General features: G+C 38.6%; 1 protein-coding gene across 1 annotated transcript; it reads left to right on the top strand.

Moving 5' to 3' along the window:
* Window positions 1-1,794: 1,794 nt before the first annotated feature.
* LOC104240589 (uncharacterized) lies at window positions 1,795-9,669 on the top strand. Its single transcript, XM_009795451.2, has 4 exons — window positions 1,795-2,186; window positions 2,689-3,322; window positions 5,872-5,999; window positions 8,976-9,669. Exons 1-4 carry the CDS (start codon window positions 2,052-2,054, stop codon window positions 9,426-9,428), a joined length of 1,350 nt encoding a protein of 449 aa, XP_009793753.1. The 5' UTR covers window positions 1,795-2,051; the 3' UTR covers window positions 9,429-9,669.
* Window positions 9,670-10,742: the final 1,073 nt, after the last annotated feature.

Below are 10,742 nucleotides of genomic sequence, written 5' to 3'. Positions count from 1 at the left end.
GGTATCCCTCTACCTCTCCTTATGCCCACCACAGCCAGTCGTTCACACCTCCTCACCGGTGCCTCAGTGCTCCTCCTCTGAATGTGCCCGAACATCTGAGTCTTGCTTCCCGCATCTTGTCCTCCATGGGGGCCACGCCCACCTTCTCTCGAATACCTTCATTCCTAATCTTATCCGTCCTTGTATGCCCGCACATCCACCTCAACATCCTCATCTCTGCTACTTTCATCTTCTGGATGTGTGAGTTCTTAACCGGCCAACACTTGGTCCCATACAACATGGCAAGCCTAACCACTGCTCTATAAAATTTACCTTTTAGTAACATTGGCACTTTCTTGTCACACAAGACTCCCGACGCTAACCTCCAATTCATCCACCCCACCCCTATACGGTGTGTGGCATCTTCGTCGATCTCCCCAATCCCCTGAATAACTGACCCAAGGTACTTGAAACTACTCCTCTTAGGAATGACTTGAGAGTCAAGCCTCACTTCCACTCCCGCTTCCCGTCGGCTCGGCCCCGAATTTGCACTCGAGGTATTCCGTTTTCGTCCTGCTAAACCTGAAACCTTTAGACTCAAGGGCATGTCTCCAAACCTCTAGCCTCTCGTTGACGCCGCCTCGTGTCTCATCGATTAGAACTATGTCATCAGCAAATAACATGCACCATGGCACATCTCCTTGAATATGATGAGTTAGTGCATCCATCACCAGGGCAAATAAGAAAGGGTTGAACGCAGACCCTTGGTGTAACCCTGTAACAACCGGAAAATGCTCGGAGTCGCCTCCTACTGTCCTAACCCGAGTCTTAGCTCCATCATACATGTCTTTAATCACCCTAATGTAGGCCGCCGGGACCCCTTTAACCTCTAAGCAGCTCCATAAGACCTCCCTAGGCATCCTGTCGTGCGCTTTCTCTAGATTAATAAACACCATGTGGAGATCCTTCTTCTTATCCCTGTATTGTTCCACCATCCTCCTAATAAGGTGGATAGGTTCTGTGGTAGATCGCCCCGGCATGAACCCGAACTGGTTGTCTGAAATAGAAACCGTCTTTTGCACTCTCATTTCTACCATTCTCTCCCAGACTTTCATGGTATGACTCAGTAATTTGATACCCTTATAGTTGTTATAGCTCTGGGTATCGCCTTTATTTTTATACAACGGAACCATTGTACTCCACCTCCAATCTTCAGGCATCCTATTAGTCTTGAATATAACATTAAACAACCAAGTAAGTCATTCCAAGCCTGCTCTACCCACACACCTCCAAAGTTCAACCGGAATTTCGTCTGGCCCGGTAGCTCCGCCCCTTCTCATCTTACGCATTGCCTCCATGACCTCATCGACCTCAATGTCCCTACAATAACTTAATTCATGGGGATTGTCGGCATTCCTCCGTTCACCTAGTACAATATCTTGATCCCCTTCTTCATTTAGAAGTTTATGAAATTAGGTCTGCCATCTCCTCTTAATCTGGTCATCTCCCATCAAAACTTTGTCGTCATCATCTTTTATGCACCTCACTTGGTCCAGATCCCGAGCCGTCCTCTCTCTCACCTTAGCGATTCGGAATAACTTCTTCTCCCCACCTTTGTTCCCTAGTTCCTCATACAGACGAGCAAAAGCTGCTCCATCTTCGCCTCCTTCCTAGCTACCTTATACCTCTCATTGTCGCTCTTTCTCCTCCTCACAAGTGCTCCCTATTAACCATAGGTAAACACAATATAAAATATAATGAACAAAATGACCCCTAAAATATACAAAATTTCAATTCGACTCCATGATAAATTCTAAATTATTTGAATCTCTGCGATAGTGGGATATTTGCTGCCACACGCACAAGTCAAAACGACGAAAAGGCCCTCGGAACTTTCTAGAATTTCATATTCCTCATCCTACAAACCCTAGATAGAATCTCAACGCGCGATCGATTTCGCTAGCACTTCGATCGTATTCCACTGCGTGATTATCAAATTCTTATCAATTTTTGGTGAAAAATGACAGCTTTATAAGATTTGATCCGACGGAAGGTCGAATTATAGCTGTGGAATGGGCAGAAGTAGAGTATTAGCGGTAATTTTCCCATTATTAATCGTTTCAGCAACTTCAAACGCAACATTATTCAATTCCAGGAAGTTAGTTGATTTGGCTCCTACACAAAGCAACAATTCATCTTCTGAACAGGTAAATTTCCTCTCTTTGCATTTTAATGTATGTCTTTGTGAATTTGTGATATAGATACATATATATTTGCTGTAAATCTGTTTTTTAGATAGAACTATTAGCTAACAATGAATTATTTAGATGTATGCTTAGTGAATTGGTGATGTAGATACATCTACATGTGCTATAATTCGTTTGTTTTGATGGAAATATTAGCTAAGAAATGAACTTTTTGGATATATATATGCTCAGAGGCGGATCCAAGAATTGAACTTTATGGGTTCGAGTTCGAAAATCTATCATTGGCCATTTTATTAATTGTGTTCAAAAAGTGTTATTTCTAATTTAGTGAATTTTTAACACGTATAAGAATCTGAGCTAACACTACTTGGTTCAAATGAAGCTGTATCTATTACCATTCATCCTTCCCTGTATATATTAGTGAATAGATGATATAGATACATCTATACATATTATAGTTTTTTTTTAATGGCATTATTAGCTAAGAATGATTTTTATCTAGATTTCAGCTTCAAATACTCCAGTTAAGGGTGAAGAGGAAGTTAATTCCAGCAAAGTTAGTCATAAGAAACCTGAAATTGGAAAAGAGAAGCCTGCAAATCCTGAAGGAAGTAATGATCCACCAAAACCTCCGCTGGAGGAACTGAATTCAACTAAAGTCAATGATGGGAGCTCAGTAACAGAAAAACAAAAGCCTAAAGATCCTCAGGTAAGAAACGATGCACCTAAAGATTCAGTGGACCAGAATTCAACTACGGTCAATGATGGGAGTCTGATAGCTGAAAGCGAACAGCCTAAAGATGCTCAAGGAAGCAATGATCCATCAAAACCCGACCCAAAGGAACCAAATTCCACTGTAGTGGATGGTGGGAGCTCTAAAGGTGAAAAAGAGAAGCCTAAGGATCCTCAGCCTCAGGGAAGCACTGACTCACATAAATTGGATCATGATCGCCCTAAAAGTGATAACAACACGGCTGCTGAAAGCCCTCCACCTGCTGAGAAGGAGACTGAAGAAAAGAAGAACTTAGATGATAAAATAAACTCGGAAATGAACACTAACGAAAGCTGTCAGGGGGATACTAAAATGTGCAGGGTTGAACAAACACTGATTGCCTGCATTCAAACTCCCCAGAATGGTAAACCTTTTCGCTTATCAGATCACATGTTTCACTGAATTGGAAATTTGATTGAACTGTTGTGGTACTGGCAAACCTACCAAGATGTAATGGATTGACAACTGATTACTATCTTTAATATGTTGTAACCTGAAGAATTTGGACTTTAGAGCCTGACAATTTTGCTAATAGAGATATAAGAAGAGCTAGAGTGACATGGTATGGATCACCACTATCTAATATTGCAGTAGGGCAGTATTTGAAGCTTGCAACTAACATTGTCCATTGGAGTTGGGTGGTACTTGCTGTAGTTTATTCCCATAAAAAAAGATTCCTCCTATATGTTTGTGAATTTTTGATTTCTTTGTGAAAGACTCTTTTCCGAGAAAAAACAAAATTACATGAAATGTTAGTATTAGTCAATTCTTTATCAAAGAAAATGTTAATATTAGGCAATTGATTGTAGCATTTTATCCAGGATTATTTATTGGAATAACTTAAATCTGACCATTATGGTTCATGAGAATATGAGATCTTAAGATATTGTTCTAATACCTTAAATTTTGAATTCTTGCTGCCTGAGTACGACCATGCTCCCTCATCCTAACCCAAAAGGTTGGTGGTTTTTGGGGGGCGTAAGTAAGAGAAAATGATCCAAGAGAAAAATGGGAACAAGGAGAAGCAAACAGGTGGGCAGTCCGAATATGGATCACTTGTTCTTCATATCTCTGTTTAGATGTCGTCATGAATAATCGTAGGTCTCCAAGTTCTTTTCAAATAATCGGGCATGTCCAAGTGTTAAAATTATCTAAAAGCTAGTTGTCTAATAATAGTTGTCCAGATCTTCGAGAGAGTTCTTGGTTCTCAGCAATACTTCTTAAGTATACCAGCATATATGCTTCTATATTGGTCACTTGACATCTAAAAAAAGGATTATTTTGGTAGAGAAGCACTTGTGATTGGACTGTTGCTTGAGATGTGAATACACGAATGGATGTAAATCTTGTATTTAATAGGAGTAGGGTAGGAGAAAAGGATTAGTTTGAAACACTTCCCATATAGCATTACTTTGTTCTGCATTGGTGCATTGGTGTGGTCTGGAAAAACTTTTTGTTATCCTTTCCTAAGTTGCTCAGACTCATCATTTTTGGTGCTGCATGTGGGTGTGGGATCCATACCGGAATTGGTCAACCAATTTTGGGTACTTTGACCAAAATCGACGGAGATATTCGGAACAAATACAATGACTGCTGAAATCAAAACAAAAGCTAGGGTGAAATTGAAGAAAATGGAATACCTTGTATATAGAAATTTCCCTGTCAGTTCCTTTTGTCTCCTTCCCGTATTCTCCTCTTGATCAATATTTTCTCCTTCTCGGAATACATTGTAAGTTTTCCACATAATGTCTCATAATGTAGACATATTTTCATAACTCTATTTTTAGATGTTTATATTATTTTTAGCAGAATCCCCGCACCTATATACAAACCTGGATCCGTACCCCCGAATCTTAAAATTTAGATAATGAAGGATTTGACCTCTAGATCCGCACCGAGTCCGAGCAACTTAGATCCTTTCAAAGGCTTAGTATGAGCACTTCATTCTTACTGCTATAATCTTTATGGTATTTATGATGGTGGTTATTGTTGCCACTTGTTTATAATGGAACTTACATCATCTAAACTAAGTTGTATATAAAGGTGCAAAACATCTAGGTAATGATGTCGAAGACTCGAGCTATCACCCTCGGTCAAAATATCCATAACCACTCACCTAATGTCCTGTTTGTTTCCTCTTAATGGGGATTTTCTGTTAACCACGTATTTGTTCCGGATATATCTAGTTCATTAAGATCTTGTACATAGAAAATCATCAAAGATGTTCACTTAATATTCCTGCAAAGGTGACCTTTTACTACCACTTTGTTCATTACTATAGCACAACCACTGCCACCAGCTTACCGCACAACCACCATCACCTAGCACCATCACCATCTTCTCCATTCTTGACCACCACCAGCCACCACCGCACAAATTATCCTGAAATAAGTTGTTGAATATGATCAAACGTCAATTATTATGGTCCCTATCTGAACGTTTGATGATTATTGTGGGACATGTTTGTTTGAGTTGTTCATTTCTCCAAGAATGTGCTCTTCTTTGTCTCCTACCTTCTGTAACTTGGTTATAGGCAATAAAGAACAAGGTTTTACACAGATTTTGGCCCCTCGTTCATCATAAAATTTTCTTTCCTCTAATTGCTTTTATACTGGAAAAGTGAGCCTGAAGACATAAATGCATGGGTGAGCAGAGAGAAAGGAACAAGTAATATATCATCAAGAACTTGTAGTTTTTCATTCCTTTTTGCATTAGACTATGTAATTGGTGTCTCTTGTTTTTGTTGCTACCTTGCCAACATAGAGGCAGAGACTCTCCTTTTGTCTCTTCTTGTGTAATCATCCTTTCAGGTCTCCCCCCACTGACCTAGCAAGTAAGCTTTATATTAGTCTTGTCATAGTAAGTGTAAAATATCTTTGATGTCTGATAGCTTTACTTTCTATGATTTCACAGGATCTGCTGGATTGTTCCTTGTTGTGCAAAATGAAGGGGAAAAAAGAGTGAAAGTAAATATCAATATCCAACCTCCTCTGGACAGTTCTCTAGAAGCTATTAAACTATCAAAACATCAGTCAGAAAAGGTATGCAGTCTCTTGATGTACTTGCTATTGACTCCCCCCCCCCCCAAACCCTCCCAACCAAAATTCTTTTTTCTAAATTAGCAAGACATCTGGGAGTCGATAGAGAAGAATTAACTTGGGCATTTTGCATGAATTTGAACTTTTCCTGCGACATGAACAAACTGATTAGTGTTTCTTAACTACTTGGGAAGTGATGGCAAAAAACAACCGTCAGGGAATAATCTGTGCGAGATACTTGTTTACCTCGTAGCATTATATCTGGGTGAAATTGCGGCCAAATTTTTGGTTGTCCCGTGAATGAATGTGCTATGGTTAACTTATGTGAGGCAGAAAAGCTTCAGATCATGTTGAATTGTTTTAGCCCCAATTGTTTCTTATTCAATTCTTTTTAAGCAGCTCAAATGAATCATGTGGGAATTCTTGTCTGAGTTTTTACTTACAGTTAATATTTTGCGCTCTTTATCCCAGCTTTACCAGTGGAATACAAGGAATGTTAGGTAGAATGCACAATTATTCTTTGCTCTCTGTTTTCATAATATTCTAGTTAGATCATTTTGGCGAGGTCCCTTACCATAGCTGAACAGCACTGGAAGGATCAGTCTTTTCTTAGGATTTACATTACGTACTGCACAAATACCTATTCCTTTCGCAGCCCATCATGATCATGGTGATATTACAAAACCGGGGATGGGGGGGGGGTTGTTGTTGTTGTTGTTGGTGTGTTGGACGAACAGTTGTAGTTCAAGTGTAGGAATGAGATTTTAAGAGTTACTTTTCTCATGTAACAGATTGGTACACTTGAGTTTCAGATCATGTTGAATTGTTTTAGCCCCAATTGTTTCTTATTCAATTCTTTTTAAGCAGCTCAAATGAATCATGTGGGAATTCTTGTCTGAGTTTTTACTTACAGTTAATATTTTGCGCTCTTTATCCCAGCTTTACCAGTGGAATACAAGGAATGTTAGGTAGAATGCACAATTATTCTTTGCTCTCTGTTTTCATAATATTCTAGTTAGATCATTTTGGCGAGGTCCCTTACCATAGCTGAACAGCACTGGAAGGATCAGTCTTTTCTTAGGATTTACATTACGTACTGCACAAATACCTATTCCTTTCGCAGCCCATCATGATCATGGTGATATTACAAAACCGAGGGGGGTGGGGGGTGGGGGGAGTTGTTGTTGTTGGTGTGTTGGACGAACAGTTGTAGTTCAAGTGTAGGAATGAGATTTTAAGAGTTACTTCTCTCATGTAACAGATTTTAAGAGTTACTTTACAGAACTCCAGGACTGTAAAGTTGGGCTACGAGGCCTGTATGAATGGGATGAGGCCCACAGAGCAAAATGAAAAGTGGATTATTAGAGGATGATAACTAGCTTAGGATAGTATAGATTAGGGTTTCTTGTCTTCTAGGTGTCAAAGGGATTTTGATATCTGAGAAAAATGACTATGATACTCAAGAAAATTCTTGTGTATGTGGTGTAACTGGAAATAGGGAGGTTTGAGTTTGACAAAACTTGGATAAATAGGAGAATAAAGATAATACAGTTTTAGGAACAAGTCATTTTTGATAAGGAGTTTTAGGCATTATTCTTAATGTCTTACGGGCATCAGACTTCAGGTTGAGTGGCATCGCATTGTTCAGGTGACAGACCGGTGGCTGAAGGGTTTTTTGTTTACTCAGCTTTGTCATAAATTGGTACATTGAAGAAATATTTGCAAACTTTCTTTTAAACAAAATAAAGGAAAGAAATGCTGTGATCTTGAAGTGCACATCTTTATTGTCGTAGGATTCAGAAGCCAACTTGAAATAGGTAAACCTGAAGTAATAATTTTTTTTTAATCAGGAAGGAAATGGTTGAACCCGAAATGATAATTCTTTCCACTGAAAACGAATAATCTTATTTCTTTGACCTGAAATATGCTGGCTCATTCGCAGAAACTGCCAGTTGTCTGTCATATAAACTTGATCTTAGCCACAAGGCCGGTAAAGGTATTGTCTTCCATATAAACAGATTTTGTGCATAAAATAAGACAGATTATGATCTTTTTTTTTTTTTTTTTTTTGAGAATGGTAACAACGATTATGATCTACTCCCTCCGTTTCAATTTATGTGAACCTATTTCCTTTTTATTCCGTACCAAAAAGAATGACCCCTTTCCATATTTGGAAACAATTTACCTGTATGCAATGATTTTATAGTCACAAGAAATATGCCTCATTTTACACCACAAGTTCAAAAGTCTTCTCTCTTTTATTAAACCCCGTGCCCAGCCAAATGGGTTCACATAAATTGAAACGGAGGGAGTAGTTTATAACGTCCTATACAATAAAGTGCATCTGCATTTGAGCAAGCTTCTGAAGTAAAAGTTTCCTCCGTGATATCCCCCAAGTTGTATGAGGTTTTCCGCAGTCTAGCCATAAAGAGAGCCTGTGCTACGCACTTGATTATGAATTAATTTAATGTTGTATAAGAACTTCTGGTGTTCCGGTCCAGTGGTAAGAGGGCAGTGCGTGATTACTGATGAGGCACACGCCACGTTTGGAAGTCCGCGACAGAAAAAAGCTTGGTATTTAAGTGGAGAAGGATAAAGGGACAGGCCCATTATCCACCGCGTTTCGAATCACTCTCTGTCGAGGATTTCTCGATTATCCCAACATAAAAAAAAAACTATGGTGGTAACTAAAATAAAATAAGGAGATTATATAACTTGAATTTACAGACACTAGTTATAAAATCTCAGAAGTTTCCACTTTGTCTAAAAATGATCTCACACAAATTCGCTATTCACCTTTTGTACTTGTAATTTCTACCAAACACTTCCAAATTGTTACTTTTGCTCCAGCCATGATTGCTGACGTCCTATGTGTACTGTGTTCTTAATTAAGCAATTTTGTGCGAGTACAAACCTGCTTATTCCATATGTTATGCTATGCTGGATGTCCCTTCTAATATTATAAATCTGCTATGATAGATCGATATCTCATCAATCATGGGCAAAGGTTCTGAAATAGTGCTGAATGCTGGAGATGGTAGTTGCAGGCTTCAATTGGACCGCCGTGTCTCTATGGATAACATTCTGCAGCAGGTGTCTCTTTATTCTAAGCGCGTGACCCCTGTCTATGGTGCATACTTCCTTTTTCTTGTAACCCTACTTTTTGGTGGGACATGGGCTTGCTGCAAGCTAAGGAAGAAGAGACATCAAGATGGAGTTCCATATCAGGAATTAGAGATGGGAGTACCAGAATCTGCCTCAGCTACAAATGTTGTTACAGCAGATGGTTGGGATCAGGATTGGGATGACGATTGGGATGAGGAGAATGCAGTGAAGTCACCAGGTGGACATACTTATGGGACTATCTCTGCTAATGGCCTCACGTCTAGGTCTTCTAAAAAAGATGGGTGGGAAAATGACTGGGATGATTAGTAATAGAATATCCAAGAGAAAGAATTTTTTTTTTGTTACAGGAGGTACATACACCACGGAAGAGCTAAACAACGTGTAAAGACCTTTTTGTAATTTAAATCTCAGTTTTTTTGTTTTTACCAATTTGGATATTCTTTCTCTTAAAACATTCTTTTGACAGAAGGTTTTGGTTCTAGATACCGTTTTGTACACGATTTGGAATGATTCTTTAATTGAAGTGCAATATAGCAAATTATACCTACTTGCCCAATTTCTTCTTGAGATTGAAATGTGAATAATGTGATTCTGCTCCTACCATGTTCAAATGGATTTAAACCTTAATGTGGTTCAACTGGTTGTTGCGTTCGTCCTTTTGGAAGTTTACACTGATATTAGTCTTGTGGACTAGCTTCTCTTTGATTGATCCTTGAAAGCCTAGGATTTAGTAGTAAAGAAGATTTTTTTCTTTTACTATAACTGCTGTTTATAATTTGAGGAACAAATTTAGAATAGATTGCAACCTTTAGATTCTGAGGATGAAGGGAGAAAAGGAAATAGGAGGTTATCAATCAATCTACCAAAAAGAGCACTTGCCTTGGAACCTAAAGGCTGAAAATGTTCCACTATCTTATCATATTGTTTTTGACACTCTCTTAAGTGAGTCCTTTTTTTAATTGGTGTGATATCAAATCCTAGATAGCTGAATTGTGAAAGTTCCCATCTGTTTTCTACTACTCATGCTGGTGAGTTTGTTTGTCTAAGTGAAAAAAGATTTAGAGTATATGTTTTTTTTTTTCAGGCTGACTTGGTAAAAAAATCTTTTACTGAAAATGTATATAGTTAGCCATAGATTCATACACCAACCTTGTAAAGTTTGGATTACAGATGAGTCATTTTACTGAGAGTCTGATAACCCCCCCCCCCCCCACCCCCTTATGCGCGATGATGTGGTAGTGTGCTCAATGAAGAAGCCGGGTGCAAATCTTGAAAATTACGGCTCTCGTTGGTACGAGGAATAAGAGATAATTAATTTCGGGTTCAAATTTGAGATGAGTTTATCCACGTTTGTTTGGAATAAAGTCGTGGTATTATTAATTCCGGAATTAGTCATCCCAGAATTGTAATTTTTTTTATTCCATGGGGGTGGGATAACTAATCATGGGATAACTTGTTTCCCAACCAAACGACCCTTATAGTTTAATAATACTAGGTAATTTTTTTTTATTCATTTGCCTAAACTTTTGTGGACAAAATACCCGTTACATATGTCGGTATGAAATAGTAGATACTCGGTAAATAAATCGAGTTGTGCGCAAGTGATCAGAGTCTCCAGAC

This window comes from Nicotiana sylvestris, chromosome 7 (assembly GCF_000393655.2).
Source record: "Nicotiana sylvestris chromosome 7, ASM39365v2, whole genome shotgun sequence".
Taxonomy (NCBI): domain Eukaryota; kingdom Viridiplantae; phylum Streptophyta; class Magnoliopsida; order Solanales; family Solanaceae; genus Nicotiana; species Nicotiana sylvestris.
The sequence above is the reverse complement of the archived record's forward strand: the minus strand, read 5'-3'. Positions and strand labels throughout refer to the sequence as shown.